The 24,889-nt window shown below is 33.4% G+C and overlaps 3 protein-coding genes across 6 annotated transcripts in view; 1 reads left to right on the top strand and 2 right to left on the bottom strand.

Moving 5' to 3' along the window:
• LOC123715516 (la-related protein 1) overlaps window positions 1-15,879 on the bottom strand; it is a 53,217-nt gene extending 37,338 nt beyond the window's left edge. For all 4 annotated transcript variants that reach the window (XM_045670551.1, XM_045670553.1, XM_045670554.1 and 1 more), the window contains exon 1: window positions 15,086-15,879. In XM_045670551.1, the coding sequence (XP_045526507.1) occupies window positions 15,086-15,433 (348 nt within the window). In that variant the 5' untranslated portion in view covers window positions 15,434-15,879. The remainder of the gene's footprint in view (window positions 1-15,085) is intronic.
• Window positions 15,880-16,807: 928 nt separating this feature from the next.
• Window positions 16,808-17,938, bottom strand: LOC123715338. Its single transcript, XM_045670309.1, has one exon. The coding sequence runs from the start codon at window positions 17,790-17,792 to the stop codon at window positions 16,860-16,862; it is 933 nt and encodes a 310-aa protein (XP_045526265.1). The 5' UTR covers window positions 17,793-17,938; the 3' UTR covers window positions 16,808-16,859.
• A 169-nt stretch (window positions 17,939-18,107) lies between these two features.
• On the top strand, window positions 18,108-23,060 carry LOC123715423 (60S ribosomal protein L4). Its single transcript, XM_045670418.1, has 10 exons — window positions 18,108-18,198; window positions 19,002-19,182; window positions 19,572-19,653; window positions 19,847-20,010; window positions 20,342-20,466; window positions 21,168-21,266; window positions 21,493-21,628; window positions 21,941-22,076; window positions 22,446-22,605; window positions 22,849-23,060. The coding sequence occupies exons 1-10, from the start codon at window positions 18,196-18,198 to the stop codon at window positions 23,035-23,037; spliced, it is 1,275 nt and encodes a 424-aa protein (XP_045526374.1). The 5' UTR covers window positions 18,108-18,195; the 3' UTR covers window positions 23,038-23,060.
• The last annotated feature ends 1,829 nt before the right edge of the window (window positions 23,061-24,889 follow it).

Below are 24,889 nucleotides of genomic sequence, written 5' to 3'. Positions count from 1 at the left end.
TGGATCAAAGCAAGTATTGCGTGTATACGCGTTCACACGGACCGTATACCAATGCTATAAAACAAATTAGCAAGAATATTTCTGGTACACAGTATAATCACCAGCCTTACAGGTACACTGCCCCAGGGACTAAACTTTACAAATATGTGTTAATTTCCTACTTATAAATTATTTTTATTACTAAAAATATTGTAAATATTGTAAATACTGTTTGTGAGTTGGAAATAGATAGATTTATTTTAAAATATGTCGATGTCAGCGTAAACTAGACCGTACAAACATATATCAGTTTTAAATAATCGCCGATTTACTGGCCATAGGCAGCACGAAACACCCACGAGACGTCAAAAATGTAGCTAGCACTTTTTGTAACATTGGTCGTTGACATCAACTAAAGATGTTTTTAATAGATACGGCAACGAGGTATCACTGTCTTTTTTTGACGGAATCTTTTGGATTATCCACTCCACTTCACATCCTCCACTTTGCTCTCTGAGGAGCGAACCACCTTGTATAGTTCCAACAAGGTCACATAAAGCTCTCGGAGTGGATTGCCAAAAGGGTTGCCATATGTGTAATATCGAGTACATGTCTACTTTGAAAAAAAAAATATTAATATTATTAAAATTTTGTGCTAAATATATTTAAATAACAGTAATTTTTGTAATATACTAAGTGTATTATAATGATATAGTGGACTGAAAGGTTCGTTGAAAGGCTAAAACATTGACGCCTACTAGTATTAAGTTAATATGATTTTTTGTTATCCCTAACCTTCAAAAGACACGTATAAATTTTCCAACTGTCGTATTAGTTTGTGGGATTAAAAAAGTGGATAAAATTTCGTGTGTGAAAAAATCATTGCTTTTTGCCAAAAAAATCTATTGATATATCCAAGACTTTACGACAGGATTCCATATCTGGTGGCCCAGGCCCAGTACCTGTTTAACTGCAGAGCATATAATCAATACACAGGCCCGTGAGCAATGAAGACACGATATTAGCAGATCGATGCCTCCTTATCGCGCCAAGGTCCCGCTAATCAGTTAAATAGTTGCGCCAGCGCATTATCTTCTATATTATAAAAATGTAGCTGGAATGTGTCTGTACATAAAAATACTTGTAAGTCATATCGTAAATTTCGGATACGTTTTTGACCTACGAAAGTCATACTTAGTACTTTGGATCTCACCCATAGAAGCTACAATCAGTGGCTCTACTATGTTTGGAAAAGTATCATATATTATATTACACGAATAAAATATGTCGTTATATATTTGCACACACACTCATGCGCACAAAACTAATACTTTTCATATAACATTCTATAATAGAACTTGGGGATTTTTATATTTATTTAATATGATAGGGAGGTAAACGAGATGATGGACAAGTATGTCAGTGGGTGCGCTGCCGGCATTTAAGGGTCTATGCTCTACTTAATTTTTGAAGCTGACGGAAGAAAGCCATAAAACCGGTATGGGTTACTAGTTCATTTTTAATTTGGTTGCCACACCGCTTATCGCAACAACATTTCGTGTATGCAACGTCCAATTAAATAAATTATTAAAAATTAAAAAATCTGCTACATATATCATCTGTGGTTAATTAAAACCCAAACTTATAGTGTCCTTAATAATAATTTATTGAAGTGAAACTTCTTTATTGACGTTGCAAAAAAAATTACCGTCACATTTTCGGTTACACGTCATATTATTCTTGTCCCTAACACGGTTGATTCGAAGCCATTAATAACAAAAATATAATAACGATAACAATGATAGTAATAATTCTATTATAATTAATGAAATTCTGTAATAATCTTAGCAGTAATAAGGTAAAATGAAATAATTGTATTATTTGTATTCATGTCTATGATATAAAAGCCTTTTGTTAAACTTTATTTAACCAATTTCTGTAAAGTTGCATGTAGTACATCATTTTTTGAAAAATAAGGTCATAAAGAAGTTTCACTTCTTACGTGTGTACAGTAGTACACGCACACATTTTTTTTATTTACACATTATTGCATTGCACAATATTGATGTTAAATTATTAGAGCTGCCCAGGATCGATCAGACTGGTTTTCTACGCTGAAAGCCCTCTGCCCCACTTGGAGTTGGCAAGTTAAGTATTTCATACATGACTGCACTCCGAATCTACCTGATCGGAATCTTACCCTCTGACATAACACAGACAGCAACCACCTAAAAGTGTACATAATTTTTTGTTAATTACGTCTACAGATGAATAAATAAGCCATAAAAAGAAGTAAATGTAACTGTGACAGACGAAATGTCTGGCTATGAGCCAAAAACGACGCGCGTTCAGAATGACAAGGTAAAATTGTTATTCGCCCTACGACGGGTTGCGCATGAACATAGTCAATATAGATCAGCCTATTCCGGTGATACCAACTCCTACAGAATTTCCACACTTGAACCAACTTCAAATACCCCTAAATACCGATTTTAAACCCCAAAACTGTGTACAAGCGATCAAAAATTCAAGTCGTTTAAAATTTCGAACTTCGAAGTATTACAGCAGTTTGATATTTCAGTTATAGTAATATAAATTTAGTAGAATCGTGCGTCTTTTATGAAGAAAAAAATCTAGTAAAAACTCCCCAGGACATCTTGATTCCTCCAAAATTTCTGTGAGAACCCCCAAAACTCATTCCAAAAGCTGACACACGCTTATTCAAAAACTCCTCTTAAAAATACATTATAATAATATAAAAAAAACAATAATACTAAAGAGAGAAAGTCTGGAAATAAATAGTTATTAAGACTATGTGTTATCATCAACATTTGACTTGTGTAAGTAAAAACTTACTTGTGTTATATAAAAAATCACTTTTGCATAACAATTATATATTTTTAGTTAAAAAATTTAACCACGCCCTGTTACATGACTCTGATTATTCTAATACTGATAGTCTTTTAATTCAGATACTTTTACATTTAAACACGTTTCTATATCAATCTTCTTTTAGGTATCTGTGTGTCCTTATTGAGCAAAGGCCTCCTCCAAATCCCGTCATTCCTCTCAGCACTTTGCCACTATCTGCCACGTACGTCTGCTGTTTTATAATAATTATATTAGATTTTCGCAAAATTAACTATTAAATTCTAAATATGCATCAACAATTTAAAAAATACCACGCATCACATTGTACCGATTTCTAGGAAGTACATTGTAAACCCAAAATCGGCTTAACGTCTTTCGTAAAGATTTTGAACCCTTGGTAAATTGTTTTATGGCAGTAAAAGTTGGGTCTTTTGTCTGTAATTTTTACATACAATAGTTTTATGACCGGCTAAGCCAACAATAACCAAATTTTACGTGAAATTAATTAAGTCCCACAATAAATTCTTACCGAAGGTCTTCATTTACCTGAGCATGATCTATAGAAATTAGACGCTTTACCTGACTTTAACTGAATAATTTCCATACAAATATTATTAATATATACCTCGAACCTAGTTAAGTTGAAATACTCAGAAAGTAGAAAAAAATTGTCGTTTCCTACCGCGGTATCACGAATTATTTAGACTTTGAGACTAAAGACTAGACGCGAACGAAATTTTTTCTTCTACGTAGTATTTGATAATACATATTTATACTAGAACTTCAAAAAGGAGACTCCGTAAGTCGTAGTTAGTAACATATAAAGACGTCTTACTTGGAATTTCCCGAAATAATGGCAATAAAATCCAAAATGAATTTTCGGGTTCGGGGCTTCTAATCTATTGTTTTTCTCTTGTACACGTGCAATCAATGAATACATGAATACATTAATTGCATACAAACGAAAAATACGCTAAGAAATCGCGCGACTGTGTATCGAAATTTCAGAAGTTAAATCATATGTATCTCGAAGTTCTTGTTAAGTCTAAAACTCGTTAACTTGATTTGACATTCGATTTATAGAGATTCCAATGTAGTACGTTTATATAAACCCCTCTTGGGTGAAAGCCTTCTTCAACCCTTTCTGTATCATCTTTGCCAATAGCCTGCCGGTATTTTCCTGCTATTTCAATCAAGTCATCAGCCCACCCTAATTTCCCGGGTGGTAACTTCCCTTGTTTCCATCTGTATTCTAGGTATCATGTTACATGACCATGCTATTTTAGTTACAAAGATTGTGATATGACATCGGTTCCGTCAGTCTTTTTGTCTAGTATATGTACATAGTATTGTCTTTGGTTAACATAGCTTTTACACATTGAAATAAAACAATTTTTTAATCGGATTTAAGCTATTTGTATTATTATAAACTTATAATTATTTTACATAATTTTTAATTTAATTTTTTCCGACGTTTCGCGTGCTTTACAGCGTGCGTGGTCACGGTGACTAGTATATGTACGTTGAATGCGTAAGTGTGTTCAATTGTTTAATCAATTACCATTGAAAATTCGCAATATTAGAGCGTTTAACAAATTCATTAAAGATTCATGTCAAAGTGAACCTATTAGACTAAAATTGGGACCGCTATTGGCGACGTGTATCTCATCTCGCTCGCATATTATGTATATAGTTTCTCATGTAAAAAAAAATCATTTTTTTGATTTGAGAAATAAAGGCCTTTAAACATTAATACTTTTGAAGCAAATAACTGAATATCCCTTATATACGAATCAATTCTTCGGCAAATTAACATTTGTCAAACCCAAAGGTATGGATAAAGTAATCTAAGGTTGCGTTGTGTATTATTAGTGACTGGCGTTGGTCCAATGTTAACAGTTCAGCTGATCACTATGACGAAACAAACAATAAAACAATTAGTAAAACGAATTCCCGTTCGAGAACAGCTTTATAAAATACTTACAAGCTTAATTATGCTAATTAGAAGAAAAAAAATCCTTCCATCCTAAACGAGATGGTTCACGATGTGTCGGAATGTCGAAAAAGCATCTCAGAACATCAAGCAAGGGAGAGCGTACTTGGGCCATGTGTTGAGGCCATGACCGGTACCACCTCCTTCAATATGATGGGTATGATCCAGGATAAACGGCGTGATGATAGAAGGAAAAAATCAAGGCTGTATAACGTTTGAGGACAGTGGAAGTTGCTTCATCTGACACAGGACAAGATACGCTTCACGGGACGGCCAACCTTCAGTAATGGAGAGGCACCAGAAGAATTCAAATATTGAAGTAGGTTTAAATATATAAAAAATCTATATTAAATTTCACAAATGTTCATATCATCATGATTTAATTTGTAACGTATGTTATGTGACCTAACAATAGTTATGTTACATATATATATTTTTGTTAATCATTAGGAGCGATCAACTAAATTTTAGCAATTATCGTACACTTGAGTCCTTTGGTATTTTTCTCACACTCACAAATTGTAATATAACATTCTCGTTTCCGACAATGTCCAATAGGTCGACTTTACTAATATTAGTACCAGTAAATGAAAAATTAATGTAATATTCTTTGACGTTCACAAGTGTACATTGTGTTACCTATATGAATAAATGATTTTTGACTATGACTTTAGAACCATTAGATAAGTCAAATTAGTTTTTTGTTTGACTAGCCCCACCACCCCTAATTTTATATTAGTTTTAAGCCCAAGTTTGAAACGGTTCCGGCAACCGGCTTCAAACAAATATTCATTTAATTTGAACATCCCTCAATCATCCGCCACCGAACTTAACTCGTGGCTGTTGTATTCTACTTATAGAATGAGCTGAGTATATTTATGTAAATAATTTTCCTTGAATATTCATAACGTTAATAACTAATCTATATTAATAAAAGATCATAGGGACACGCGTTAATTTAATACCATTTATAAGTATCAAATAGACGATAAATATCTATACATATATACAGTCAAAATCATCTAAACGACATCCAAGGGACTACTTATCCATATTTGGACGTAAAAACCGAGAATCGTAACAGCCGGTAACGTTGTTATTAAGTACCTAATACATTAACCGCTGAGACCATTGATTTTTGTCGATATAACCGGTATGTCGTTCTAAACGATATCGTCGTAAACGTTTTTGACTGTACTCGCATGAGCTACTAGACCAACACTGCTCTCTTTGTGTTAGTGGCGTTCATTGGTGGAATTGGCAACAAGAAACTGAGAAAAAATAGTGGCCATGCCTCATTCAGCAACTGTCATACGAATGCCATGGTCTAGTAGCTCATGCATGCGACCCTCGGTCCTGAGGTCGTGGTTCGAATCACGGCAATCATATAAACTTGCTCGCACAGAACCCAAACATCGGCACGAAACTGATCTCTAATCCAAAATCTCGATGACACGAAACAGAAGCCCACCTACTTGCCAATAAAATAATAACGGATGCAATCTTAAACTCTGATTAAATGGGTGTCCATTTAGGATATTTGTGCCGCCGTATTGGGCACAATGGTATTCTTGTTCAATGCATACGTGATCAGGAGTTACGGTGATATTTAAAAGGGAAAAGCAGTTATATCAATACAATTCAAGGGCGTAGGTCATGTTCATTATAACGGCTGGATGTCTGCCAGGTTGCATTTGTCATACGCAGATTCGATATTCAGATACGTAGAGGTCACAGGGCCAGTGGCTTTGTTACGTTGCAACTTGTCATATTCGACACAAAACATCTCCATCAGAGGAGAGTTTAATATTAACTGTATAGTATATAAAACAGGAGGCAAACGCGCATGAGGCTCACCTTATGTTAAGTGATACCACCCATGGGCACACAAAGCCAGAAGGCTCGCAAGTGAGGGCCTTTTAATGCATTTCTTTTCTGCAGGAGCCGTCGAATTGGTTCGAAAACACTTGAGTGAGTCTCACATAGTAGTGTGCGACAAAAACTGCCTTAAAAAAGTTGTGGAACAACGAATGACTATAGAAAAGGACTCCAGCGCAACAACCATGCATAAGTCCTCAAATTTCTATATTAATTTTATTTAACTTATTCTAAATAACTTAACTTTGACATTATTTTATGTTCTTATTATAAGACATTGTAAAAATTGATGACATTTACATGCCTATTTATATATGTCTGATTATGCGTATATTTGTAGTTGATCGATCTAACCACTGTACCACTATCTTGGCAAATAAACTATTATTATTATTATTATAATGGATGAAGAAAGATTCATACGTAAACCCCCAGACGTAGACTTTTAAGGGATTTTCATGGAGAAACTAGCAGATTTGTCTCTACCACACCAGCATGTATTAAATATTCACTTAAAAGAAAGAATTTCATTGGAGAGAAAAGAGTAGAAACCTCACCGCTATAATATTGCCGTATTAGTAGATATTAATTAATTATTTTATAGCAACCACTCCCATTCAGGTATGTCCAATAAAGCACAACACTTAAGACAATTCATATTCAATTAATCTATCATATAACATTGCTAATTAACGAGATCCGTAAGATATTTAAATTTTAGGCTCTGGCATTCGTACGCAAACGTTACGCGTGCTAAAACAGTAGTCACCATATAATAGCTATTTGCGAGTGTTATGTGCAAGGTCGTTCATGTTGACGTCACTTTGAAAGGTGTTATGTCCTAGAATAATCACTGAGGCAACCCCCCATACCCTAAAAATGAAATGTTCTGTCCTCATCACAGTAATAAAATAATAACTTATTCATATTAAGTTAAAGAACTGTTAGTTTTCATATCGATCGGCGCATAAACTTATAAGTCTTGTTTTAAAATATGAATTATTTTTTATAGGATTAGTGTGAAAACGTGCCTTACGCACCACCTATAATGAGTTTTTGGGGGAGAAGTATGCTCTCTTTTTGAACAATTGGAGGTCGTATCTTCCGGGGAAGCCCTCCTACGGGACTTCGATACCCTAGTTCACCTAGCAAAGCGGAACGTAAACCGTGTGTCCTTCAAAGTGATGTGGAAGAAATCTGGAGTTCGGGTCGAACGGTGATGAAACGGTGTTATTTAACTAAACTAAGCTCAAAGATAACCCTTTACCTTACCAAGATTACCCTAATTATATTTTAATAGATGATTTTATGATGATGATTAACGATATACAACATTTTCGTGTTCCTTAAAAATTCAGTAGAACCCGTTTAAGACGATCACGTTTAATACGATTCGTCATCCCGTTTAATACGCCTTCCATTGATACCAATGTAGCACCGTACGAAATTCAATCACTAAACGAGGCCCTAAGTGATAATGATGAAAACGAAGATGAGTCAACTCCGGTTTTGTCAAACGCCCAGGCATTATCAGGTGTTAATGATTTAAGACACTATGTAGCTTCTTTGGATCAAAGCGAAGACGCGCTGCAAAAGTTGAATTATGTATTATTTTTTATTGCTAATGAATTAAAATCTTTCTGTCAAACTAAAATAAGTGGTTATTTTAAATAATGTAATTATAATTACACTACGTAATTATAAATGTATAATTTAATACCTATATATACCAAAATTCGAACATAATAATATGTAGTACGTATTATTTTCCATATCCCGTATTATACCCTTTTTCGCTTAAGACGCGTTTTTGGTAGGGTCCCTGAGAAATCGTCTCAAGCGGGTTTTACTGTATATATGTAGTTTGATACACCATCGAACATTGACAAACAAACATCAATCATGTTATATGAAAAATAATAATTATAACGACAGAACGTGGCAATTATTTTTAAATAATATTTTAAATTAAGTCTGACGAATTTCCTACGATAACCGAATATGACGTACATTGTCGTCAAATGGCCTTGAAGATAACATGAAATATCTTTTATATTGTTCTCGCTAACTTTACCTAATAGCACAGTAACACAGTTTTGATTAAAAAAACGACTTTGCGCTCACCGTCTCTCATATGTTTGGATGAAATGCAAATTAATTTAAAAGCATTAGAGGCAGACATATTTCCTTGATTACTTAATGTAAAAAGGAGATATTTGTGTGTGTTGCCAGCCATTGCGGAAGGAATATCTTTTTCTTAGGTCGTATCACCCTATATTGAATATCGCTATCTGTGCTCTACGATATTATATACTTATATAACCACCGTATCCTTTTGCCGTGCTCCTATTTCACCCTGCCTACTGCTGATAGAGGACAAATCTTTGTTTTTTATTCTTTTTTTCAATATTAATTACTTAAGATGTCATGTGCAAAATGGTGTAATGGCAGATCCTTATAAACACTATATAAAACAAAAACTTGGCAATTAAAAAGAGTGGCGGAGACTTAATTGCCAGTTCTTCTCGTTTGCTCTACGTCCTTGATTTGAGAACTGGCAGTAAATGTAAAACTTGAAGCATTTAGCATTTAATATGTATGTATTTATTTACGTTCATACGTGTACTTTATTGAATAAATGATTTTGACTTTGACTTTTAACAAATTGTTTTTACGACGGATATCGACCTCGGAACGCCGAGTAACAGAGGTGTAAAGGCGTTTTTAGACCACTATAAATCAATTAATTCAATACCCCTGGGTGAAAACCTAATAAAATTTACCTACAATCCATGGTAAGTGTACGGTGTCCAATAAAAAATCAATATAACTGTTCAAACAGTATGTTTTTAATAAAAAAATATGTTTAAACAGCCGCTAATAAAACTGAAACAGTCCCGCATCAGCCTTCAAACAAAGCAGTGGCCTATAACCTCTAGGTGGCCTTTAGATTTCGTAATAACTTATTTTTCTTAATATATATATAATAGCCTTATGTGCCTGACCCACGACATTTGGGTCAACCTGCCGGTTCTCACACTTTGCTTCAGCAATCTTAAATGTTAATAGAAAGAAACACCACTGGTGCACAGCCGTGGTTCGAACGCACGACCACTGGGTCAACTCTGCATCAGCTTCGGCCTTGTAATCTTTATCTGTATAGCTACGACAAAATGTCTTGTTCTGTGCTTGCATATTTAAAACAACGACAACGTGGCGATATCGCAATCAAATTACTTTATCGGCGCGTATCGATAATTTCGGATATATGAAGCTTACAATTATCCAGAACGATAAGGCTTAAAATAAACTGATTACACTATAAATGCTTTAAAGAATTCGGTAGCAATTAAATAAAAATAAAACAATTCGATCTTTATTTTAATGTAAATGGCATTGTAATTGAAGCCAGAAGACATATTATTATATATACCCAACTAATCCTTCATGGCTCAAAGACAAGAGATTCAAAAACAACCGTCACTAAAATTTTGCTTAACAAGTTAAGTACAAAAAAGGTATCCCTTTTTAGATTGTTACAAAAGGCGAGACAATAACTAGATATCCCGAACAGAAATAATGAATTGTTCTAAAAGATATGCTATACAATTTTTTTACAATGACTATCGTTCTCAAGCCGAGACCCAGGTAAAGGATCCGCATCATATTTGAAACATTCGTGCAACATTTGTTCAATGGCAACACCGAATGAAGCACATGGCTTTTTATCTTACAATTATGATAAGGAGCTGATAGGATTCCGATAAATATAATATGTATATAAATTGCGAAATAATGCATTATTATTGGTTTTGCTTTCATACGCATACAAATATTCACACCCACAGTGCTGTACCAAACTGGCCTTATAACAATTGACGTATGATCCTCTATACCAACCACAGCAATTGATAAATTACATCTATAATTTTATACATATAGATTCTATTATCAGTAATATGTTTTAGTAATATGAGGCAAACGGGCAAGAGGCGCTCCTTTTAAGCGATAGCATCGCCCATGGACACTCACATTGCGGAAAAGCTCGCAAGCGTGTTGCCGGCCTTTTACGACTTGATTAACCAGTGGGTAACTGGCTCCACATAGTGGTAGTGCGCGGCAAAAACTGCCTTAAGCAACGCTCAGTAGAATTTCGTATTCTGCCTCGACGATAATGAAACTCAGTATTAATCCGAACAACTCTGAAGTCAATTACGAGTCACTTACAAAAAAAAATGCCGCTTTTAGCCCAATTGACCAACAAATCCAATTTTGAAGCGAACTTTACTATTAACTAATTGCTCTATGCTGTTTAGCTTAGCTTCATATTAAAATGTATTAATGCACGATTCACTATAAATAATTAGATTTTTAACCGTTTAATGAGTTTATTACATCTTTATGTCTAAACCACGAAGTGATAACGTATCAACCACATTAAAACTCTATTTAAACGTTCCTCTAGTGTTATACATAAGAACAACTTGTCTTTACGACAAGCGTTGCCACTGGTCTTCTTGTGAAATCAGTAATACAGTCAATACATACAGTAGGTCTAAATTTCATAATGAAATTAAATATTGAATTGACAACCTTCCATTTTCTTTTAAGTAGATAAAAACTACAAGTATTTTGTCATTAAAGGTATGTCAGGTAGATCCTATCGTAGAATTGTTTTTAGATAAAGTTACGTCTTTTTATTTAAATAAATAATCTCGATATGTCCCAAATGATAACAATAATAGAAATGAATTGAAATTATAGTCTCCATGGCAAGTATATAATTTAGCGGCCATTATTCCAACATAATTAATTAAAATATTCTTTTTTTTTTTTAATATTATGTAACATCTCTACATATATCGTGCAAATTTATTTATCTTCTGTGTTTTTTAAATGTAATATTTTATCTATAAGTGCCTATATGTATAAAAAAACGAAAACGACGAAAGCAAATCTTTCGTTACACAATACGTAATATAATACAAAATAGAGCGTATTTACGAAATATACATGTGGCAAATAACAAAAGCTGGCCAAGTGTGCGAGTGAGAGTGATTTTATATTTCGTTTGTTTCTCATATTCAGACAATCCATACATGAAAATCAAAATCTATTCCATTATTCAGCCTACTCTATAAGAAAGGGTAATGTACAATAACAATTGTTATTAAAAAATAAGCACAGATCTGTCTATTAAAAAATACAGAAAAAACAAGTTACACTACTATATTAATTACTAAAATCAAATATTTAACAGTTACTTATGTTTTGTCTATAAAGAAACTTTAGGAGCACTTCATAGACACATTTAGAACTAAGCAGGAATTTTAATTTATTTACATATTAAAAAATATATAACATATACAAATTGTATGGAAAATCCAGCTGTTGAACTAACATGTAAATGGGCTTTGTCCTTTTTAATAAATGATCTTACAGACATTAACCTATATTTTGTGATAACATGCTTTGTAATAAAAATTCACTATTTATTAAAAAAATATCATAGTCATTGAAAATATAAGCAAAGTTTATGTGTTTAATTAAAAAGAAAAGCATTGTCCAGACTTGAATTTTGATAAGACGTTGTACAAAAGAAAAATTATTACTATGTCTTACTTGCCAATAAAATTACTGAGTTATCAATGCACAAGACCTTTGTGAGTCAGTGTAATGTTCTGGGCACATGGCTGTACTGATTACCTCAAATTAAAAACTCTTTGACATATCTCTTAAACTATAATAATCTGTTACAGTCTTAAGAATCTATCGTAATACATTGGTTATCTAATGTGATTCATAGTAACAGGAAAATTATATTTATAACAGGTTTCAAGCTTATTAAGTAATCACAAGTTTGGTCACCTTATGTAATTGTAAAATATAAACAATGATATCTTTTCTATTTAACTATTTGTACTCTAAACACCTAAGAATGGGAGTCTCATCGGACATAGCCAGACATGCTTTTGCTTAATTGATATTTTTTAAAGATCAAGTCAGTGTTATGCCTTTTGCGAAAACCAAATTAAAACAATGATTATTTTCTGGGAATTGAATTCATCCTGAATAATATATTTCACCACAAGCTATGAATTTATATTAGCATTACTCTAGTAACTGTAAATAATGAAGATTGTATTTATTGTAGGTGATATGTTATCATTGTATTATCTAACATTTGAAAAATATCACTTATAAAAGACACTTTCTAAAATAATAAATATTAATAAATACATCTATCATTATTAAATTAATTAAATTTAAAAAGTTAATTTAAATAATAAACATATTACCTATTAGTATTTGTAACCTTGGTAACAGACATCATATGCTTTTTATCCAACTGAATGCAGTTGAAGTTAACAGCCGTTTTAAATAAATGTATCCTATACAGAATTTCATTAAGTTTAAAAGCTCTTATCAATATTAAAACTTTCTTCTATAGTAACTCAAATTATATTTGTTATAGCAACAGCTAAATAATAAGGACTATTTGTTATTGTAATTTATCTTAATTAGCCTTTCTCAACTTCTGCAAAGTAATCTACTATGTATCTATATGATGACCCATATAAAATTTCATCCAATTGGTTCAGCCATTGAATCTTTTAAAATTATAAAAACATAGGATTGATATACAGGACGATAAAAATTTCCATCAAACAAATGACTTCTAAAATGTAACAAATTAGACCAATAATTATTCCACATAATGAATTTGATCAATTAATAAAATTTAAAAGTGAAATTGCTTTTTTAATAATCAATTCATTAGAAGAACAAAAATGGAACATTTTAATTAAAATTTAACACAAACTGTATTGCTACTAATTATTATTTCAATATATAATTTGAACACAAGAATACTAAGAAAATTTATAAGATATGAAAAAAAGTAGGTAGGTTCAAAAAAGAAAAGTTTCGAACAAATAACACCCCTCTACATATTGTTGGTATAAATGTATAGTTAACTAACAAAAAGATAAGACACACTATCCTTAACATTCATACTATCTTTAAAAGCAGTAAATGCAATTTAGGATAAAAAACTTCCAAGGAGGATATAAATTCTATTAACTGTATTAAACTTGAGTATATATTGTTATCAATTATACCTCAATTATGGCATCATTATGATACTTTTATTTTCATGCAAATTAATGTTAGGACAGACTGAAACACATTTAAATAAATTAACAACACTCATCTATGGTTTCTGAAAGTTACCTTGATATAAAAAAAATAAGGATTATGAAAAAATATTAATAAATAATAAGAATAAGTGCCTAAAATTTTAATTTGAAATCAATTTTCCATGCACATTAAAACTATTGATTCATTATAGGGGACTTCCCTTTCCCATTGGGGGGACATTGATCAAGAATAAGTAATTTAATAGTAATGACAGTAATTTTCTGATTGTATAATGAAATACTTAAGGTAAACATGGTGAATAAGCAGACGCTGTATATTTATAGTCAATAAGGTCCAGACTAACTAAGATAAGAATAGTATTATAAGTGTCAGAGCTAGATTCAAGACTTGGTGGTTAGTACTAAGTATGACACCCATTTCTCAAAACTAACACATTTTCAACTTCAAGAGGCAGTCTCAACCCTTAATCTGACCTGACTGTATATGCCCCAGCAACTTCTTATGTTTTTATTATAAATAATCTCAGCTAACATACTACATTACATACTTACGATTCTTAAAAAATAACCCTGAAAACTTATTACAGAGCAATGTATAATTTTTAATAATACTTTTATGAGAATAATTAGATGAGTGGTGGACAAATCATCATAATTTGACAAATAAGCAGTTGTCTTGTAGTAAACAACATGTATCTTATTAGTGGAACATGTTGTCATTTGGCATAATGACAAAGTACTTTCCAATTTAATTTTTTTTTAATATCACATTAATGTATCTAGCCCAGGGCAAAGTATGGTATATTTTTCTTATTTAAATTTATAAACCTGATGCAAAAATTACATAACGCTAAAATATTCAACATTAGGCAATACTATCAGGAAATAAATTTTAAGGTTATGTCAGAAAAACATGGTGATAACAGAAACTGTTAAATTTTGAGAATTTCTTAATACTATGTGAGCTATGTAAACATGTCAGTCTTAAAATATTATTTTACTCAGACTAACATTACATCATAGCTACTAATATAATATAAATTGTATGTTATGCACATACAAACTTACACAATATTTAGTAATTTGTATGTACCAATGTATGCATATGGATCAATAATGAGTATATATGAATAATATATGTACATTATTAATATATAATAAAAAAGTTCAATGAAAAACGATTTAGCACAAGGAAATCACTAACCTGCCAAGGGTTTACTTTGGGTATTGGAGCCTCGACAAATTTCTTAGGCTGAGGATCTGTTGATTGTTGCTGCTGCTCAGGAGTTGGCTGGGGCTCTGAATGTGACTGCGATGCCTTGTTATGAGCCCGAGGAGCCGCCCTACGCTCCCGTTCTCTGCGGCTCTTTCCTGGTCTTCTCGTGTGCGAAACTACAGGCACAAAACCTTCCTCCCCCTCGTCTTCATGTCGAGGAGGAGTTTCCACGACCTCCGTGGACTCAATGTTTTCTTTGTTACTCTCCGCACCACCGAAATTTAAAACTGACGCATACGAGGGTCCGCTTCCCTCGACGGAGACCTGTGTGGCCATACCACTGCTGAGTTATGTAAGTGCAGGCGCGCGCTCCGCGCCAACCGACGATCACGAGCGCGACGCCATGGAACCTCAACACATGCTTGCAACGAAACTAGCAATCGAAAAACTTTCCCGATATATCGAAGGTTAAATCTGTATCACTAATCTATCCAACAAAAACTCGGTCACTGAGATATATGCGCACAAATCGTAATGCTCACCAGGTTGACCCTGGACCGATCGTATTTACATCGAAAAAATTCACTTCCGTCGAATTGTTCCAACTATTTCAAGCACTTGAACACGAGGACTCGTTTTCGTAACAAATGGAAGTATATTACACCACCGTACAGGCCTTTCAGAACCGAAAATCACTCAAAAACCATATTTTGTTCACAATTCACACATGTGGTCGGACGCCCAAAAAGGGTATTTTCCGCAACACACACGGAACTTGCAGAAGGCCGACTTCTAATTATACAAAACGACGTTTTGACAGCAGAGGGCGCTTAAAGTGGTTGACTTTAGTTGCGTTCAAATAGTTTGAAGCTAAAATTACATATAAGCAATGTTTAGGGAATTTTTTAAAATAATATATATACATTAATAATAAATTATCTCAAAACTATGTAAAATATTGCTATACAACGAGGTTACTTAAATTTGAAATTTTATATTCATATTTAATTTCATATAAAGCTTGAACGCATCTGCAAAAAAAAATCACATTGCATTTCTATTTGACCTTTAGTTTCAACATAACCTAATTAAGTTATTCAATATCCTCTATTCAACATCAAATATGTCTGCAATGTTAACGAAAATTTTTGTAGGCAAACATTTTTCGATGCATGTTATTATTATCTGTTATAAACCCCAATGTTGAATACGATTTATGATAAGAAAAAATAAATAAATGGCAACATTTAACAATCTTTTCTTATTCTATTGTAACGACAGATTAAAATTTAGTCCTCGCATAGGTAACACTCTATCACTAGACCCGAACAGTGAAATTATTTCTTTACAAATTTAACTTTATGTTACAAAGGATATAACGAGATGGATTCATAATAACAAATTCATTCAAAATCAAGTTTCATTTTCTCGATGCATTCCTAAAATTTCTAATTATTAACGGAGGACCAGAAGGCTGGGTTCTATATGAAAAATTATAGACCGTGTTGTATAAGATCAGTCTTAAAGTTTGATTAGATGCGAATACATATAGGTTTTTATGACTTTCATAGCTTCTATACCTTTTTATGAAAGAAATAATTGGAAACGAGTAGTTTTTCAATTTATCTAAAAATTAATTACATTAAATTATAAAATATTATATATTATATAAAAAATAGGTTAACAAACCATAGTCTATAGAAATTAACATATAATCTGGATAATATAATAGAATAAAAATGCTAAAGTTTTGCAATGTATATTACGAATATGAATGATTATCTGGGTTTGTCGGGCAGTACATACCTAAATAGTTACGACAATTTCTGCAATAGTGATATACATCTTTACAAGAACGTAAAACATACGGAAGAGGTGCGCAAATCCAGCAACAAAATATACACAAGACAAATGCACACAAATGTGTACATAATGTTACTTTTGTCCTAACCATAGTCATTCCTGTATATCCACATTCTGTACAAATTACAGGCATCGAAGTAAATCCAAAATGATAAACTCGAGTGGTCGGAGTCGGTAAAGTACTACCCAAATAAATGTCAAAAGCAGCAGCATAATTCGGAGGAGGAGGATGTGTAACAAAAGAAGGTGATGGAATAAACGTTCCCATAAGTCTGGGTCTTCGTCTAGCATTCATTTGGCGTAGAACAAAAGAATAAGAAGGAGGTGCGCTTGTTATGGAGTCAGGTGGTGAAAGCTCTGGTAAATTACATGTATATTCCTTTTTGAGGGTATTACTAAGTAATTCGCTAATTTTTTTATTATTAGCGAAAGCTAAGCTAATAGAACTTTCATTTAACTTTGCCAAAGTTAGTAAAAATAAAGTTTGTGGCTGATTAGGAATGGTTTCAGATTTTATAATTGTTTTATTCTTTATACTGCTATTAAATGATGGTGCCACTGGGTTTTGCATTACCACCGACGTTGGTCTACTAAAAATTAATAATGGTATTGAAGTCGTCGGCTGCTTACTAATTGGTAATATTTCCACATTATGATTTGGTAACGTATGAGACATCGTTTGCTCAGTCTCAGTGGATGTGAAGTCAATTGTATTAGTAACCAATTCATTCGAAACTATCGACGAGTCGTCATTATCTTGCGTAGTTTGAATTTCTTGCGATGTGGTAGGGTTGTTGTCTTCTAAATTTATCTGTAGATTTCTATTTTCCATTCTTAAAATAAATTGATACACTTATTATGCAGTACACATTACATTTTTAAGAGGCACAAAAAGCTCTGACAAATAGATATTATAAAGATATTTAATAGTATTTTGACATGCAAACATTTAATTTGTCATAATTTTTATGGCAGTGACCCGAAAAAATTAATTTGTAGTAAAATATTTAGATATATTTTTTTATTCTTTGAGAGTTAAATTTATACTCTGCTATTTAGTTAATGGTTTTTTATTATTTTATATGGTAACGGTCGTTAAAACTTGTCAAAGCGACGTTATGGTGAATTTGACAATGCGTGTCTTCCGGTCCTTTTATTTCTCCGTGGCATGGCGGATGGTCTATACCGCCGCCGATAGTGTGTTTTTGGAGTAATAGCTTCGCTAAACAAGCGAAATGGTAAGTAAAGCTAAAATAACCATGCAATAACTGTTAATATTTGTTTAGTGGTAAGAACTGTTATGAATCGACTATTTCAAATTGTTTTTGATTCGCGGTGTGGAATCCACGTGTTGGTGTGCAAAATAGATTTAAAAACTTCAATTTGAGCGTTAATAAGAAAATTTTATGGTATGATTGGGTTTTCCTAGAGCTATTTATTGCATATTTTCTAAAATTGTTGAGTTCATGGTTCTGTTATAATGAATATTTTGTTGTTGTGGTTATGGTGTCACTGAAGAATTGTGTTGGTTAAAACATGGACGAAAACTTGGCGTTGCTACGGATTGCAGTGATTTACATAGCTTAAATGACATATTTTCATATTTTATCTATACTGTTTGGATCTTATTTTTGAGGTTATACTTAGTTCTATGTATTTTTTTTCTGATGCTATGTTGAGAACTTTTTTCAACTTAAGGTTTTTTGTCCGCTTAATGGTGGTTATTGTTCCAATTCGATTAAAATGAGGCTTATTAGAACAACCCCCTAAAACTCTTCCTAGTTGTGCATTGTTGTCTCCTAGGTACATGTATGGGGGAAAATTAAAATTTCCTCTAGGAAACAGCATGATGTCTTTATTCATGATGTGTCGACATATGGAAAACATTAAACACTTCGTCCATTTATTTTTTCTATGTATCTTTATTCTCACTATCATAATAATCTTAAATAGCTACTAAAATAAATCCATACATCTTTATTAGTTCAAATTTTACAATAAGACTAAATAGTTTTTATAACCAAATACTTTTCTTTTTCAGAGTCTATCAGTTGCCCGACCACTTGTGTCGGTTTATTCAGAGAAAAGTGAGGTGGTCAAAGATGCCTCTCTTCCACTTCCATTCGTTTTCAAGGCACCCATCCGCCCAGACCTTGTTAATGATGTCCATGTCTCAATGTCCAAGAATGCTAGACAACCCTATTCCGTTAGCAAGGAAGCTGGTAAGAATAATTATTTTGTATCTCATGATATAAACAGGAAGCAATGTTATCACCTAATTTTATGCCAGTAACTACAACATGAAAGTAAATGTTGCAAAATAAAGTGCACTAAATGTCCACATTCAAATGATTATAAATATCATTGAGTGTTACTGCGGAATAGTGCTATATTGATGTATTTGCTAGGCGTTCCATAGCTTCTCTGTAGTAGCGATGGGTGCATTGTGTATACAACAAATTATTTTCTTTTTATCAAAAGTAGCCTGAAAGATAGGCCCTTTTTAAGTTATGTTTATAATTCACTGTATAACCCTAATTAAGCTCAAATCAAAGAATTATTGCAATTATGTATAAAGTAATTACTTAATGTTGATTCCTATTCTTTACAGGTCACCAGACAAGTGCTGAGTCATGGGGTACAGGTCGTGCTGTAGCCCGTATTCCCCGTGTCCGTGGTGGTGGTACTCACAGGTAACATGAAATTCAATATGAATTTTTTCCATCTTGACTAGAATAAAATATATAATTTGGATTAATAGGCCTCTTAGGACAAAGAAAGAAGTTGGTTTAACGCATTTTGGGAAGCACATTACTGTTATCAACAGTAGAAGCTAATGTTTTTATTTAATATATATTACTATTCCAATTATCTTTATTTCCTCAGGTCTGGCCAGGGAGCATTCGGTAACATGTGTCGTGGAGGTCGTATGTTTGCGCCGACCAAGCCATGGCGTAGGTGGCACCGCCGCGTAAACCTACGTCAGCGTAGGGCTGCTGCCGCCGCCGCTGTTGCCGCTGCAGGAGTTCCCGCGCTGGTTCAGGCTAGAGGTAAGATTTTTTAAAGATACATTTTTTATTTCATACTTATTCTTTTACTTGGAAACACTTTTGGTTATTTGTGATAATGGTATGTGGTGACATAAAGTCATGTTTGCTATGTTGTTTTGATAATGAGCCTGTGTATAGTAAAATAAAATGTTTCCAAAGTAGACACACAGGGGGACATTTAATAAAGTAGTGATAGTTATACATGTTATTTACTTATATTTGTCAGTTTACACATATAAAATAGATGAAGTACGCGGCATTAAGACTAAATCAATTATTTAGGCTATGCCATCTGAGGCTCGTTGCTAAAGTTATAATTTTAATTTCTTAGGTCACGTGATCGAGAAGATCCCAGAATTGCCCTTGGTAGTATCTGACAAGGTGCAAGAAATCAAGAAGACCAAGGAAGCCGTGATCTTCCTAAGACGCGTCAAGGCCTGGTCTGACGTGCTTAAGGTGCAAATTATTTATTTTAATAGACCAGAACAACTAAGTTGTCGAAGTTTTAGTTCATTCAAACATTTTCTTAAAGCACATATCTTCAAGCAATAGAATCTTACTAAATACATACACTCCTTTGAATCTGACATTAATTTTACATATTGTTATGGTACATAGTGGCCGTTCAAATATTACGTAACACTATAGTGTGGCAGGGGTTCATTGATTTTCTTATTTGGTGATTATGTCAACAGTCATATCTACTTTTTTACACATATTACCCACACATTGTCTATGCTTCAAAAAGTAAATGCATTTTCGAGGATTCTTACAAAAAGATAATTTGTTTATGTGCTATTATTTTAAAAATGCTTACTTTTGCTGACAAGAGGAGGGAGGGGAACAAATTGTACTAAATCTGCATACATAATACTTGAACGTCCCTATACTTCCTGCATCATATTTTATGTATAAAAGGAATAATTTTGGATTATAATTACCAAAAGAATTGGGTCACTAACCCAAGTCCCTATTCTATGTCACTCAGTGTATAATCTGTGTGTTATTCCATAAGGGACAATATTAAAGTTCTGGCACAACAATCGTGTTAATACATCATAACATGATATAGAGTCTGGAAAACAAAAACATGATTATAAAATATAATAGCTATTAAATCCTTTAAATGTAGCTTAACCTAAAACAATTGCTCTTAGGTGTACAAATCGCAACGTCTCCGCGCAGGAAAAGGTAAAATGCGCAACCGTCGTCGCGTACAACGCAAGGGGCCATTGATTGTATATTTCAAAGATCAGGTAAAATTAGCTGATTTGTAATAATATTTCAATGTATTTTACCAAATTTAGTATTGTTAATTTAAAGCAATAATAACTCTTAATGATCCAACTTGTGTATCCAATGAAATTGACTTAAACCTAACTTAACTAACATTAACTAAGAAAATATTTTTTTTGTTGTTTTATATATACCTTCAATGATTTATTTGTGGGAATAGCGTTTTATATTATTGACGTTGTTTAGGGTCTTAGCAAAGCCTTCAGAAACATCCCTGGTGTTGAGATGCTTAACGTAAACAAGCTGAACCTGCTTAAACTTGCCCCTGGTGGCCATGTTGGCAGATTCATCATTTGGACCCGTTCTGCTTTTGAGAGGCTAGGTAAAGTACATACTTTCGTTAGTTACAAAACCGAAACGTGTCCCCAATAAGCCTTACCTGTATCTTTAAATTTGGTTCAGGTTACAATTAAAGGGGTATATTAAGATAGGCCCGAAGGAAACATCAAAGAGACAATCTGTCTATTGGTGTGTCGACATGAGGCCTACATTTTTATTTATGTTCTCTCTGTAACTCTGTTCAACATACACTAGTACAGAGTACAGAACGCAGCTATATATTATGATACATGTTATCCTTCATTTGCATGTATGTATTGTATCTGGATTATTATAAAATCATATCTTTTAACAGATGCCCTCTTTGGTTCATGGAAGACCCCATCCAAGTTGAAGAAGAACTTCAACCTGCCTCAGCCTAAGATGGCCAACACTGACTTGACCAGACTGCTTAAATCAGACGAGATCAGAAAAGTCCTCAGACCAGCCAAGTAAGTCCTCGATAAACTTTTATACATATTTCAAACTGATTTAGATGGTAAATTTATAATTAAATACTAGAATTATCACTTTTTTATCAGTGAAACTTTTTGTGGATATATCCAATGCTTTAATTCTTATGTTTATATTTCTTTTCTGACTTCTCCTTTTAGAGATGTATCTGTTTGTTTCCCAAATGAATAAATAAATAAACTGTTCCTGGTTTGTTTGCTTTGCACATGATGATATCCTCTTATCAGAGCATTGGGTTATGAAAAACCATGATTACCTATCACGTTGACAATTTCTGACATTCTCGACGACGAATTTAACTTAGTCTTCTTTCAAATGGCTCAATTTTAAATCAAGTAATCTTTCAGCAAACGCGTGGAACATGCCCAGCGTAAGCTGAACCCTCTGACCAACACACGCGCGATGTTGAGACTTAACCCTTACGCTGCTGTACTCAAGAGGAAAGCTATCTTGGACCAGCAGAGGAGAAGGAATATCAGAGCTATTACACTCGCTCAAAAGCGTGGTGTAAGTATATGTAATCTAGATTAAGAAATTTGATCAACCCCTAAAATGCCTGTTTTTTTCTGTTGAGGAAAAGTATGAGATAGATAAGATAATTATACATTTTAATTCATGATGATATTCTCTTATCAGAGCATTGGGTTATGATTAACCATGATTACTCATCACGTTGACACTTTCTGATGATTTGTACAAGAATATAAAAAAACTACCACTAGGAAAAAAATTATCATCTTCATTTTTCAGGTTCAACTGCCTGAAGACGACGTGGCTGTGAAGGGAGAAAAGCTCCGTGAGAAGCGCCTTAAATCTATCAAATTGGCACGTTCCAAGCTACCCAAGAAGCCCGTAGCTAAGAAGACCCCGCCACCACCTCCTAAAAAGAAGGCAGAAAAGACCGAAAAGAAGGAAAAGAAAGTGCCGGCTAAGAAGTAAAGATAATAAATTTATCCATTGATTGTCGAGTTTTATTTTAGCTGTGTTTATTTTCACCCCTGTTAGTTCAAGCTATAACGCCTCCCTTGATCTTTATCAAGAACTTTTACTTTACTGTGACTTTATAATATTAACGCTACATATAGGCAATGTTCAAAAATTTTGACGCACGTTTTCAAATCGCTCTACTAGACAACATGGCATTTATTACGTACAACCGATCACATGGGTGCGCGTCTGAGTGTTTACGAGACTCGGAGAAAAGACTCTGGGTAACGCGTGCTTCGATAGCTATGTATGTATCTTCCGTTGAGCACACGTTTCCATCACGATTGCACATTTTTTTAGCGACTTGTTTTGGTATACAAATCTAAATATGTAACATAATCTAAAGGTAATAGCTGCTTAGAGCCATTTTCTATGCTCTATCGAAACGCGCATTAATTAGCGCTTGTCATTTTAAATCCAAACATGATGGCACGTTGACCTACGTTAAGGCGCGTTACATGTGAACAAGGCCTTACTATGTCTGAAACATACGTACTTAATTAAGGAAAAACCCCTTTCCAACTAGCTTCTCCGCTTTATAGTATACTTTTCTCGTACTACATTCGTTTATAGTCTGGCCAAGGACGGATCCAGGTGTCATTTTACAGGTACGTTTAAAAAAGAAAACTTGTGAATACGAGAAATCTCACTCATTAAAAATTATACATGACCAAAGCTGATGCGAGGTCTTAACGGTTCTTACGGCAGGAACTACCAAAATAACTACAGTAGCTCTCGCGGCATGAAAATCTTCAAAACAATCCAGGAATGTGTGTTTAAAACAGAATTGTCATCATACGCATATTCGACTTGCATACATTAGATGATTGGTTTTAATAAAATTTACACAAATTATTTTTTGGCGTTTCAATTGTAGAAAGATATTTGGCATCTTTCTAAACTTAGAAAGAGAAAAATATACATAGATTGGACACCGTTTATCAGGTAAGGCCTATATTAAGTCGTATGTTTCATCTGTATTCTGTAGATGAATGGACAAAATGTAACGTGCAACACCTAGTAAATTTATTTATGAGAAAAAACCCTTTAAGCTCTCGAATGTTATGTTTTTTTAACATTAAAAGACTTCAGCAACCGTTTGTCATAGTTAGAAAGGAAAACAGTTCTTTTCTCGAAATGAGCATAAAATCGTCGACAACCAATAATTGCTTTCCGTGCGGCTTGGCGTTGCGTAGAGATGTTGGGTCTCTCTGCATCTTCTACCGCATTTACCATACCATATATAGGGAGTGTTCAGAAGAGTTGGTCTAATACCTGCAGCCGAGTTTCATTATCGTACGTCAAGGCAATATACAAAGTACCATCCGGATCACATCAACGTCCGTCGTTCCACAACTGAGTTTCTTCTAAGACAGTTTTTGCCTCGCACCACCACTTTGTGGAACCAGCTGCCCACTGAAGTATTTCCAAACCAATTCGACTTAGGGTCCTTCAAGAAAAGAGCGTACCTATTCTTGAAAGGCAACACACTTGCGAGCCTTCTGGCTATTTGAGTGAGCATGGGCGGCGGTATAACTTAACATCAGGTGAGCCGCCTTCCCGCTTGCCACCTATTACATAAAAAAATTTACTAATTACGATAGGAAATAATGTTTTGTGGGTAATGCTACAATTCTGTGTAGCATATTTAAAGTTCTTTGCAATAAGGTAATAATTTGAGTTCCTAAAATAGTATTTTGCTAATTGAATAATAAAAATAAGCCCCCAGATTTCTGCAATGAAACTTTAATAATTTTTTAAAACTAGGCAAGTGGTTGATACCTCTTAGAGCATCATATTTTTT

The sequence above is a fragment of the Pieris brassicae genome, chromosome 10 (genome assembly GCF_905147105.1).
Source record: "Pieris brassicae chromosome 10, ilPieBrab1.1, whole genome shotgun sequence".
NCBI lineage: Eukaryota > Metazoa > Arthropoda > Insecta > Lepidoptera > Pieridae > Pieris > Pieris brassicae.
The sequence above is the reverse complement of the archived record's forward strand: the minus strand, read 5'-3'. Positions and strand labels throughout refer to the sequence as shown.